Source organism: Achroia grisella, unplaced genomic scaffold, assembly GCF_030625045.1.
Source record: "Achroia grisella isolate CSIRO2021 unplaced genomic scaffold, CSIRO_AGI_Agris_v1 utg794, whole genome shotgun sequence".
NCBI lineage: Eukaryota > Metazoa > Arthropoda > Insecta > Lepidoptera > Pyralidae > Achroia > Achroia grisella.
The window spans coordinates 3,282,746-3,296,028 of record NW_026713026.1 but is presented as its reverse complement, the minus strand read 5'-3'; the positions used below and the strand labels follow the sequence as shown (position 1 = coordinate 3,296,028).

At 31.1% G+C, this 13,283-nt stretch overlaps 1 protein-coding gene across 1 annotated transcript in view; it reads right to left on the bottom strand.

Annotated features, from left to right (window-relative positions):
• Window positions 1–13,196, bottom strand: part of LOC131851636 (protein spire-like) — a 43,073-nt gene extending 29,877 nt beyond the window's left edge. Inside the window, exon 1 of the mRNA XM_059202155.1 lies at window positions 13,150–13,196. Coding sequence (XP_059058138.1) covers window positions 13,150–13,192 — 43 coding nt within the window. The 5' untranslated portion in view covers window positions 13,193–13,196. The remainder of the gene's footprint in view (window positions 1–13,149) is intronic.
• Between the last annotated feature and the right edge of the window lie 87 nt (window positions 13,197–13,283).

Genomic DNA, 13,283 nt, shown 5'->3' with positions numbered 1-13,283 from the left:
AACGAAACGAATGCATGTGCAGCAAAATCTGTCGTAAATACAACTTTATGTTTTTAATATTAAGAGCTATTTATCAAAATATCAGTATTTTTAGTCAGCTGTAGACCGGGTATTTGATTGAATTTTCAACTGTTACGAACCTACATCAATCAAAGTCGGATTTAACGAGACATCACTGAAAATACCTGTAGATGTCGAGTATATTAACTTTTTCGTGTTTGATCAGGTACTCAGACCATTTTTATTAAAACATGTGCATATCCATATTTTGATACCCTAAAGTGTATCTCTATGTCTATCCATCTGTTTGTTAATTTTTCAGGACTGAATGATTTTAATGAAATTAGATTATTAATATAGATGTGAATAGTCCCTATTGGCTTATTTTATATTTAAAAAATTACAACTAAGGGGGTAAAGCAGGGATGAAAGTTTGCGCAGAGTAAATCGGGGATAACTACTAGTATTAATAATGCGAAAATATGTCACGCTGCCTGTTTATTATCTTTAGCAAAACGGCTAAACAGATCTTTATGACATTTGACCTAAGGTAGTCTGACTCAAGGACGGATTTTACTAACTAAAAAGCAAACACAGCCACTGTTAACAACTAGTTTGATATATAAGGAAACAAAACGTACAATCTCAGAACCACAAAAAGTCAAGAAAGATTACTAAGTATAATAAAAGTAATGCCATTGTTCTATAAATGTGCGAAATAGGAAAATATTGTCTTTTTTATACTTTGTTAAGTAGAGTAAAGAATCTGTCGTAGAGACAAAGCAGAATATTTAATTAAATTATGTCACGTTATTATTTCATTAACATCAAAGTTTGAAGGTGAACCACAAAGGAATTGAACCTATATTTTATAAGAGTTGGCATTATGCTTGGAAGAATAAAAATAAAAATGAACCTGTGTAAAATCTTATATTTTTGAAAAGGCAATTTTGAACAACTATTCTATGATAATATTTTATTTTAACTAATGCGGGCATTACATGCGGACAAAATAAATAATGAATCTTTGTAAACATTAGTTTGTAAAATTGCATGCTGGAAAAAATTTGTTACACAGATTCATACAATAATATTTTTTTCCTAGTTACGCAAACCTGCATAGAACATTTTCAATATGGCGATGAATTTCAAAAATGGAAATTTATTATAATATTTTAAATTTAAAACCGCAAATAATATTTCGAAAAAAGAATGCTCAATTCTCTTTGTATACTTTCCGAATAAAATAGTTTTTTTAATCTGCCGTAAAGTAGGTCTCAAGCATGTAGAGAATATTGTACGTGCAGCTACGAAAAATACAAATATATATTCTGTGGTGAAGCGTCGATAAATCCTTTAAGTTACACTGTAATGTGTAACAATAGTAATTCGTGCAATCTCGTAAGTGGATACGAGTACATCGAAATATTTCGACATTCTATCATGATAGTAGAGATTTTCACGTGATAAGCTTATAGCACAATACTCGTAGTCGTAACTTGACCACAGAAAAGATCGTTACTCGTACGATTCGAGTGCCTTACCTTGAGATACTGTGGCTTTTGTACAGTCAACATTAATTAAATAAGAAAATGGAAAGCATATCGTTATGATAATATAGTGTTCCAAAATAAAAATTGAAATGTAACTTGAAGTGCTATGGGTACTAGAGAACTAAATAGAAATACTTTTAATAGATACATAATTGTCAAAGAAACCAAGACACCCTTCTCATGGTTAGAAATGTTTGTAGCGAGAAATATAACCCGCGACCATTAGAACTAGGTGGAGTGCTAAACTGCTAGATAGTTTACCGAGGCTGTTAATTGTTGATGCAATAGTATAATATATTATTGCATCAATATAAATAATATAAAAGATGCCGACTGTACATGTTAAGCACTCAAGTAACATAAAGCGAGTGATTGTACAAGGTTGCGTTCAGTAAATGACCCGTTTAATTTGGACCACAATAAATAATACTTAATTACTTGAAGCTTTGGACAATTGGATGTTGTAATGACTTTTGGTAAATGGGTATAAACTCAACTAAATGTAAGTAAGAGTTTTTGAATATAACTGGTGTAGTGTGCTTCTTCAAGGTTACCAGTTACACGAGAGCTGGTTATTTAGAAAATAAATATGTCAATTCAGAGTGGGAATGTTGCCAGTATCTTGGGAACAGTTCGATCTGGAGTGTATTCGATATGGGTTCTCCAATACTATTAGAATTTCAAAATCATAACAGTTGCAATACCAGAGATTACTTCGAACATCCAAACTTAATCTGTTTAATAATATTTCTGAAATATAATAATGACTCATTATTGCAAACAGATACTACAATATAATTTCATGAGTTTTTAGGACCGCCTTGTGTACTATTTATCTTTGTATTGTATACAATAAAGCTATATAAATAAAAAATAACCAGGGCAATTCATATATCGACATCTAGTCCTAAACTAAGCAGAGCTTGTAGCTACTAAACAAGTTAGTAGTATATTTTTATAATAGTTATATAAAACACATAAAACAATTAAAATAAGCAACAACTTAATCATATAAATATTTGAATGCGAAAATCGAACCCGCGATTATCGGACTTAAAGTCGTCAGCCTTGAAAGTGTATATTATAATAACAATATAAATTTATATAATAAATAATAATAGCGCATATAGGAAGCTTTTACATAACTGTAAAATAAAAATATTTTTAAACGATCTTAATAAATACTCGTTGGTCAATAAATTGGCCGTAAAATTTACAAAACGTGCAAATTTATGCAAATGAAATGGGTACATGTGTGCACAGATGATGTGCATGAGTTCCCAATTATTTAATCGCATACTGGAATGTAAATTGACTACTCGTACATTGTAAGTCAATTACTGTGACTATCTTTGAGAAAATCTTTTTATATCTAGGAAGCGGCGCAAGGCATAAAAAGATATGCAATCTCTCTAGTCTATTGAAACGTGCCGTGGAAAGTAATTTTATCCGATAAATGGTATCGAATAAACAATACAGATATTTTGACTTATCCATACTAATATTATAAATCCGTATCATATACATGTCTATTTATACATTTCTTACCTTTTTACGATCTTAAGTGGAAGTATTTATGTAGTGATTTTAATTAAAGACATGAAGACTGATTACTTCCGGATGGGACATCCGTACATGAGTTATCTTTTATCTCAAATAAAACCTGAGAAAGTCTTCGTTCGTTCTAAATATTTAATTGGCCAATAAAGTAATAAATAATATATACGATAGATACGTATATAAAAATTACAGTTAAATTTAGAATAGAATATATTAGAATAAAATCTTATTGACTCGTCTTGACACAACAATAATGATTTTTTGTGGTTTTTGTTGTGTAAAGACGAGTGAATACAAACAACAAATTACACACATTACAATTCAGAGTCAATATGGACCGCAACTCAGCATAACGCTGGAAACAGTGGAAAATTTCCAGCATTGATTTTCATTTGACGTAAAAAGTTTGACCAAGTTTGAAGTGTTTCCAAGTTGCTGAAATTGAATACGTATTACAATCATACACAAAACAGTTAACGAATTTTAGAAGATAGTGGAAAATTCTGGAGTACCAATTACACCATTCATGACTATTAGCGCCTCCAATTCTTTGTTTATGGTCAATTCTAGAATATCGGTATCTCATGTTAAAGATTACTAACAGTTGTTTTTATTACTAAACTAGATAATATTCGCAATAATCGTAACGTAATCGTAATGCCGTATTGCAATAGATTTCTAAATAAAAAAGCAAGCGATCGCCCATTTCATTGCTAGTGACGAAAAATTTAATTTAATATTCTTGTGAACCCAAGTGGCTGTTTCGATAATTGCCTGCGCGCGTCAGATGCACAATTTTTTTTATTATGTAACATTTGTTGCATACCAATAAATTTATTTAATTATTCAAAGCCGTGATCGTGACACGACATTTTAATTGAATATATTAACATTTTGCATAATTTCTAAGTCACAAAAATAAATTCAATTATATTCTTGACCTTAGATAAATTATACGTTTCTTTGCACTTTTAATTATCTATTACAATTAGTTGATATAATTTATATAAACATAAAACTTTCAATGAGATACCTATTTAATTTTGTTATTTCGTTTTCGTTAGTTTCAAAATACTTTTTTCTCGCTCTAATCAATTACTACTGATTTAATCTTATTTAGTTACTGAACCAGTTGATTCATATTTTGACTCTAATAAATGAGTGCTAATTGATCTTTGTATTCCCACATTTCAACTAAAAAATGTAAAGTTACAAGAATGATTTAAAAGAGCAACACGCTAGTTATTTCCTCGTTCCTCTTGTTACGAGACTATTTTCTGAACGATCGGTAGATTATAAAAATATGTATGACTATTCAAAAGTGCTTTTTAAATTTATTTGAATAAAGAATTTACTATTCTTTTGTATTTCAGAAAAAATGCTTTAAATATGCCACTGACTCAGTAAAACTCATCATAAAGAAAGAAAGAAAAATCAAACACAATTGGAAGAGTAGTGTGTAGTATCGAAAGGTTTCTTTTCATATGCCGTGACGAGGTGCCACGAGGCTGATATTCTACGGATACGTTCACGCTATATGAACATAAAACTAATAAGAACATACAAATACACACATCGGTCTTCAACATGCATTGGACATCGCTTTCCAGTATCATACACAACAAGCAGGTACTAAATTCTTCCAATTTTTTGTTTTATTTTCAGTTATGGACAAATCCACTTCTGTGATAGTTGTTCCTACTGTTTTCAAAGAATTATCACTACTGCAAACCCACGACCTTGTAATCCAGTCTATCAGTGGAGTGCCCCAGTTCCGGGACTGGTGGGTAGCCTTGCCGACTATTTACTGCTGAACCGGTCAGATATAGCATCAGTGTATGCACCAGGGTTGCCAACATAAAATTATTTACTCGGTTATAAAATAATTAGGGTTGTCACTTGTTGTGCTGTGTACACTAATTAAACAAGGTGTACAACATAAAACTCAATAAATATAGATAAATCCTTAAAATTATATAAGTATTTTATCCGTAGGACAAAATATCTTTGACTTCAAATATAAAATTGTATATTTGTTTAAAAGAGCAACTAACTGTTGCTCTTTTAATTTCTTGTTCATTCTTTGTAACTAAAAATAGGTTTCCGAAAGAATGTACCTATTCAAAATTGTTTAAATTGAAGTTAATTTTGAATAAAATTTATTTCTATGCCTAGTTATATTAGAATACAATAATATAATATAATATAAGTAATATGGACGTTGACCTCATTGCTAGCAATATACCATATAAGGTTGACCTCCAAGCGGTTCCCTCTGGAAAACTTCGTGATAAATTCCTGGTAAATTTGTTACGAAGGGCTAACTGACTAGACCTCGCGCTCATCTTATTTTCCTCCACTGGTGTCCCGCCAGCGTAAACCGTTAGCGCAAACGGATGCATCATTCCATTAACACTCATAAAAAAACGTATATTCTAATATGATTGGCAACCCTATATACAACATACACACATATCATTGTATTGCATGGCCTACGCTCGTAACAGCATAGTTATTCTCAAATATCGCTATTCCAAAGACGATTACCAAAATGACGTGATTACACGTTGGAGCTTCGTGAGATGCGCGGGTCATGCGATGGTGTTAGGAAAATAAGTTATTATGCTCATATAACGATAAGAAAACAAAATGAGCTTAAATGGTACACATTTAAAATAAGTATAAATTAGTAAATCTTTATATAGTATAAAAACTATAGTCGCCGCCGCTGTTTGTTCGCTTACGTCATTTATATTACGCAACGGGTTTTAATTCAGTTTTCAGCAATAAATAGAGTGATTCAAGAGGAAGGTTTAAATATAATACACGTGTATTATAGTACAGAACAAGCCGATAAATTCAATGCACCCGTACGAAGCCGGGATGGATCGCCAGTTTCATAAAACAATTAGACTAACACCTACACATAATTGTCCAATTATTTAATTGGACAATTATCTCAAAGCGCAATATTTCCATTTTAATTTTATACTATTTCGGTCTCGTCATGGTTAAATTTTTCGAACTTTGTATCCAAGAGGGGTTTGTACATCACTAATGTGTTGCTAAAGTGAACTGGATGAGAATATATATAATATACTTGTCGATATGCCTATCCTACTTATATTTTAAATAGGTACATTATGGAGACCATGATATGTTTAAAAGCAATGTCAAAACTGTAGACAGAAATTGTAAGTAAAAATTCTCGAAAGTATAAACCCTAAAATACTTAAAAAACAATAATAAACAACAAAGTAAGAAAAACAAAACATTCAAATTATTGAGATATATATATAAATATATATATAAGTGCCAACTGGCAGCATAGGCGTAATGAATAATGTAAAATACATCAATACATGCTAGAGTAGGCTAGTCGGTAACTATGTATGTGGGAATAAGTTACAATCTACTTAATTGAATGAAAAACTACGGGCAGCCACAATACATATTTTTGTAGAGCAAAAAGAGCGAAAATAATTGGACAAAAACAATAAAACGCAATAAAGGGCATGGATCTTCAGTCTAGGAAAATAATGGCGTAACTTAAAAAAAACCTAAATTACTGAGGACTTACGTACCTGTCCGCGATATACAAATTACATATATGTAGGTAATAACAATTACGCATTACTACTGTAGACTACTAAATGCATTCTATAGACACTATAAAAAACTATTTCCGACACGCGTATTGTAGACACCGAATAAAACAGAAAGCGGCCATTCGCACGGTAAATATATCGAATAATCGGTGTGAAATCGCAATCGTGGTACGAGTCAATGAAACATCGAGATGATGCAATGTTCCCTCTATTCTTGAGATGAAGTAACGGTAAACAGATCATAAACCAGGAAGTTTTGACCGGTTTTAGGTTCAGTTAGCGAGTGCTAAACTGTCTAATTGAAAATTTCCTTACAATATTTGGCACAGTCAATAAGAGAATTATAACTTCTGTGTGAGAATGTACATATAAGGTTCGTTAAGATATATATGTATACTGTTATATGTTATACTAACATTTAGTTCGCTTTCTTACATATAGTTGTATCCATGAAGTCCTAGATTAATAAATATAAACATTAAGTATTTCTTACATTATCGTAGGTATTATATATTTAGTACATTTAAAAGAATAACAATTAAATGTCGATTTTCATTTCATAAATATTCAAGGTTGACTGTGGATTCTATAATAAAGGGTTCAATTAAATTTGAATTTTATTTAGAAGTATATGTAAGTTAAAAACCATTAAAGCAATCCTATGTTACAATCACAATTACATGTTAACAAATCTGATTATTGAGCTTTAATACTTTCGAATGTGCATTCAATACACGACACTGACATTTGGAATGGCCTTGTTACTACTCTACAAACTTATAAATATGACAACATATATATAAATAAAATAACAAAGTGAGGAATAAAATAACAGATGTATTTCATTTCATAGAAACTAATCAGTGAAGAGTTCATTTCTTTATTTATTAAAACTTTAATACATAAATAAGGTGTGTATGCTGTGTATGCCTTATGTTTAAGGCATTTCCCTCAATCAAGCATACGGCAAACAGAGATTTATGTGGGCAGTGCAATTTAAAAACTTAAAATAATTACACTTGAATAATTGATGGTTCATGATGTCTGTAAGAGATCGCTTATAACTATATCTTAATCTTAATAATATATATATTTATTACAAACTCGAGTTGAGTATGGATGGATTATGGTTATTCTTTCACGCAAAAACTACTGAACGAATTGTGATGAAACTTTACAGTAATATAGCTTATACATCCGAATAATACATAAGCTATAATTTTAGAAGATATTAGGTATGTAAATTTCGCGACATATAATGATAAATAGCATGTAAGGGTGACGCAGACGAAGTTGCGCGGGCCAGCTAGTATTATATATATAGGAAGTGAAGCGATGTCTTAAACCACCAGACCACCGAGGCCGTTAGCCGTGTATCTATGACATACGTTTATTTGGTGTACAAACAAAAATCCATTACTACTTAAAACGTAATTTATTACTTAAAATACTTCTTAAAATTTTTGTAACGTCTAAAATACCAAATAACACAGTAAAGGCCTATAAATGTGGTATAGCTGACTTGGCGAGACTCCAGCCGATATTTCCTTGACCAGTAAAATTGTTTGTAACCGAAACATAAAGCTTTCAACTAAATCCGACCCTGAGAACACAATAGCCAAGTTAGTCTACAGCGTTTCTTCAACAACGGCTGCATTTTTAAAAGATTGATCATGATATGCTTGTTAATAGGAAATAACGGGGCGAAAAAGATTGTTAGCAATGTGGAATTGTTAAATACTCCATGTCAGGATGACTCCCACGCGTTTCGCCCTGGAAACCATTGTGATAATCTGGTGGTGAATTTGTCACGTTTAACTAACCTGACGTTGTGTCCATCTTATCATCTTCGATTGGTGCTCCTCCAGCACAAACTTTTAACGCTGGCGGGTGTACCATTCCATTATGATGAGTAAAAGAAAAGAAATAACTAGCAGCTTACATCGACTTTACACAGATGAGCATTGCATTGTCGTCATCAAAATCAGTCTAGCCGTTTCAAGGATTCATAAGAAAGACAAACAATTTTTTAAATTATTTTTTTGACTTAATTTCCTTATATATACTTTCATATGCATTTAGTGAAAAACTGTTAATTTAAAATTCATTTCAAACAGTCACTTCAGTTTATATTACTATTCTGATAATACAAACCAAACTAAAAAAGGAGAATTGGAGTAGACTTACAAAAAAAATGTAAACCTTGAACTGATTGTAAAGTTACAAGAAAAATCGTGACTTATCCATATCGTGTCTCACGCCTTCACTTATGCTCTTATCTGAAATGCATCTGCCTAGTTGTCAATTTCGTAAGTATTACACAAGAAAGAAACAGATAATAAGGGCGTATGTAATAATATATCACTTATGCTTGCTTCATGTTATTTTTTTTATAAACGAGCTTGCGACTCACCTTATGGCAAGCATCCGTAATACCAAAAGAATCGCAAGTGTGTTGCCGGGCTTTTAAGAACGACTAAATTATTTTCTTGAAGATTTCAATATTGTGTCGGTTCGGAGTTACTATTGCTGGAAGGTGATTCCACAATATGGTTGGTTATGGTATTTTTGTTACTAGCGGATGGTACGATGGTGAGCATCTGGTATTAATCCAAACAATTCCTCAGAACACTCACTGTGATATATGCGGTCGAAAATGTCCATATATTTTCAACCGCATATATCACGATTACAAATGTTAGTGCGAGAATCGAACCCGCAACCATCGGAAGGCTAAACCGCCAGACTACTGAGGCCGTCAACAATAAAAATATATTTTTTTAAATAGTTACAATCGAGTTGTTTCTGAGTCTTTGTTAAAATATGGTACAATTTTAAAAAAAATATATACCATTATTAGCTATCCATACACGTCAAATCTACGTTAATAAGCGTTTATTAATAATATTTAATTCTTAATAACAATAAGTACATCAAATAAAGTCAAATATGTTATATTTTATAAGAAATTAAATCTATAATATAAATGAAAAGACATTAAAATTATATTGCGAACTTTCTCCATTACGCAGTGACAGTTAGTCTAAAATAGTTGTTACAATTGTGTCACAAAAAATTACCCGTCAATATTTTCAACAACTTTTGAGGATCAGTGTCATTTCATTATACCATGTAGCACAGAGTAGCATAGCTAGGAGGTCGATTAATCTTAGCTGTATTAGAGAGGGCATTGATCTGTGGTTAATGTAAAAAAAGTTTTGGTTTAACGAACTTCATCTTTATAGTACATAAGTACAATAATGTATAACTAGTGGTCACCCAATGGTCGAAATTTGACCAGATAAAATTTAAATTATAAGTTTAAACATTATTGAGGTTCTAGTGTCAAAGACTTCTATGCATGTGTATGAGTTAAATACATTGTAGTGTGTGTTTTTATTTTTTATTACTTTAATGTATTTTTTATGAATAATCACAAAAATATTAGCATTCTGTTCTCCTTCTCTATATATACGTGTACCATGCAAAAAATATAACTATGCGCAATTTCATACTCCATCCGCACAATTTTCGTAAAAAAAAGTACAGTTTTTGACTCACATATACATATATACGTATATATTTATTTTATTTATGATTAACTAAAATTTAGTTAGAGTTAGTATATATATTTTTACTATAAATTTAATGTAAGCATTACGTCAAGATTACACGAATACTACGTACGTTGCTAGTACTCTCAAATTCACGTATATGATTGTTATTGAACTCATTTATCGTACCAACGTAATAAAACCTATATATGACGAAAGTATCACGAACGAATTTTTCACACTTTCCTGACGTAATTCGCTTCATTCAATTTCAACCATAATGATCCATGGAGAAATTATTTCTATAAAAGACAACGATCTGGGTATCATGATTTAGAGAAGTAAACGAAATAGAAAGTCCGGTTTGTCTTATAAAGACAAACCGGATAATATACATACACAATTTTAAGAAATAATAAACAGCTTTGTTATATGTATAGAAAGAAAGACAGAAAAAGAAATGAAAATATAATGGAAAAAAATCTTCGCCGTTTTACATGTTTTTTTAAACTTTATTGACGAATAAAATACAATATAAATTTATTTACTATTAAATTTTTTTAAATATTACAATACCATAACAGATAATACAAATCGGCGCTGCGTTGCAACTTAGTACATTATAAAGATGAAATTAATAACACAGTTTAATCATTATAGAAATTCTAGATATTTTTGACTTTATTCGAAAATTCTCTGTCAGTCTCTACTTAAAAATTATAAAATGCCATACTTTAGTATTCTCCATGCAAGAAATGGAACATAAAGAAATACTGAAAAATCATCATAACAATATTATGACTATGACATGGGAATAGATCTCTCCTATTAAGAGGAAAATTTAATGTACTAAATGGATTACTCTTCTCAGCATAAGCTGAGAACAGTGTTTCCTATAAGGTTTTATATCAAGGTTACAAAGTCAAAGGTAAAAATAACCATATTTACGTACAAAAATACCAATGTGAAAGAACTAGATAGTCAACTCTTACTGTGACCTAGAAGCAAAAGGAGTGGTGACACCATAACAGATTCATACATGGTAATGATATGTAAAAAAGGTAACATAAAAATATGCAAAAGATGATTGATGAATCGTAATATATAGAAGAGTGAGTAGTGTGATGGCGAAGTCAATAACGCTAATAAAAATAAGAAGAAAATATACTGAGCGACCTTATATATATTTGACAGAAACAAGTATACATACATAAAGAACAAAAATAGATTACAAAAAATAAAAAATAAACAGTTGACCGCTTTAATATTATTTCATTGGAGAGTTTCACAGAGGTAGACTGTAAAAAGACTGAGTAGGTACCTCAATTTTACTTATTTCAGACGAAATAGCTTGCTATGTAAGTTATGTTTCGATTATAGGATGCAGATTAGGCAGTGAATTTACAGGACAAGAGGCCTGAAATCACGGGTATTATAGGATAAGATGATGCCCGTAATGCTGATCATTTATATAGGCGTTATCGTCTGCAGGTAGGCCGACAGATTGTTTGCCACTGCATTTCCATAAAAAGCTACCTTATCAGCGAAACTACCTAATAAGAGCGTTATATAGTTATTGTATGAAAATAGAGATTCCAACAATTGCGTCCGTGCAAAGACAGGGCGGGTCGCTGGTGAATTATCTGATTTTGCACAGAACTCAACCCGGTTACTTCGAACATCGAACTCCGAGTAACAGAATATTACGCGTGACAGACCACTCGACCTCTACCTGCATGGCTCTAATTGATTACCTACCTACCTACCTAAATTGCCGTTATTTTCTTGGAAAGATGAGGCTGTAGATGGTGTAGGACAGGCCTGTCTCGTTATTAGAGCGACCTGTATTACCCTCAATATTTTTATACCCCTATCCAGAAGTAATCCAGATGACAAAACAACGGTTGCGGAGTCTAGTAGAAATGTAATAGTAATATAATATAATATATACGTATTGTAACACGTAAGTAAAACATATTTATCCATATAATCCCCGTGCACGAACCTAATGTATTATATTATATCGACTTAATTCCATAATGAACCTTGAGTTTATTAGCTTAATTACACATTCACTTCGTTATCAATGTAATCAGTGCAGTCTAAGAATGATAACATTTTTATTTATGGATATAACGCAAAAACAATCATTTAAGATTTTCCTTTACAAAAATAAACAATTTCAATCTTCATATAATTATTACGGAGACAACATTTAGATTTGGAGACTTTTATTAAAATAAAATTATTAAAAACATAAAGATACAAAATATTTCGTAATATTAGAAACAGTAAACAATTTGTTTATTATTTTTTACTTTGTTATTATTCAGTTGTCAATTATGAGACTAGGTAGAGATAGAGGGAAAGCGGAGTAGGTAGAGTCATATTATGAAATGTAGGTATAACATCCAGACTCGGTAGATTTTGCTGTGATTTTTAAATCAGACGAGATATTTGTTTGTTAGCAAAACATAGAGCTATAGCCATATCCTAGGAAGAGAATGGGGAGAAGCCATTTTTTTTGACCCAGTGGTAAGATATTTTTTGGCTGAAATAGGATTTTTAGAAATTGTATCGTACCTTTATGAAATTCTAACTAACTAATAAAAAACTGTCTATAAAATATTTTTTAATTATTCGTTCTCAACATATAGGTTGGCTATCATACACAACTAACCAGCAGTTCAACAGACTTTGGTTATGGGTATTTCCTCATAAGAGTATTTAACGTTTTATCTAGTTACGGATAAGATATTATTTCAAGATATTGTTTTTGTTTCCCCTTTTCCATTGATGTATTTGTATACTTATAGAGATCGACCGTAATGTAGGTAATGGTTGGTATCTAATATAATATATTTATGTACTTACGGCTTATTTCCATAGCCAAGGTAGTCGTCACACAAACACCCATAATAACGTAAGCGTATTTACTTGTAAAAACTGTAAAAACCCAATATGCAAACACTCTAATTATTCCAAATAATGTTTTAAAACTGCGTATT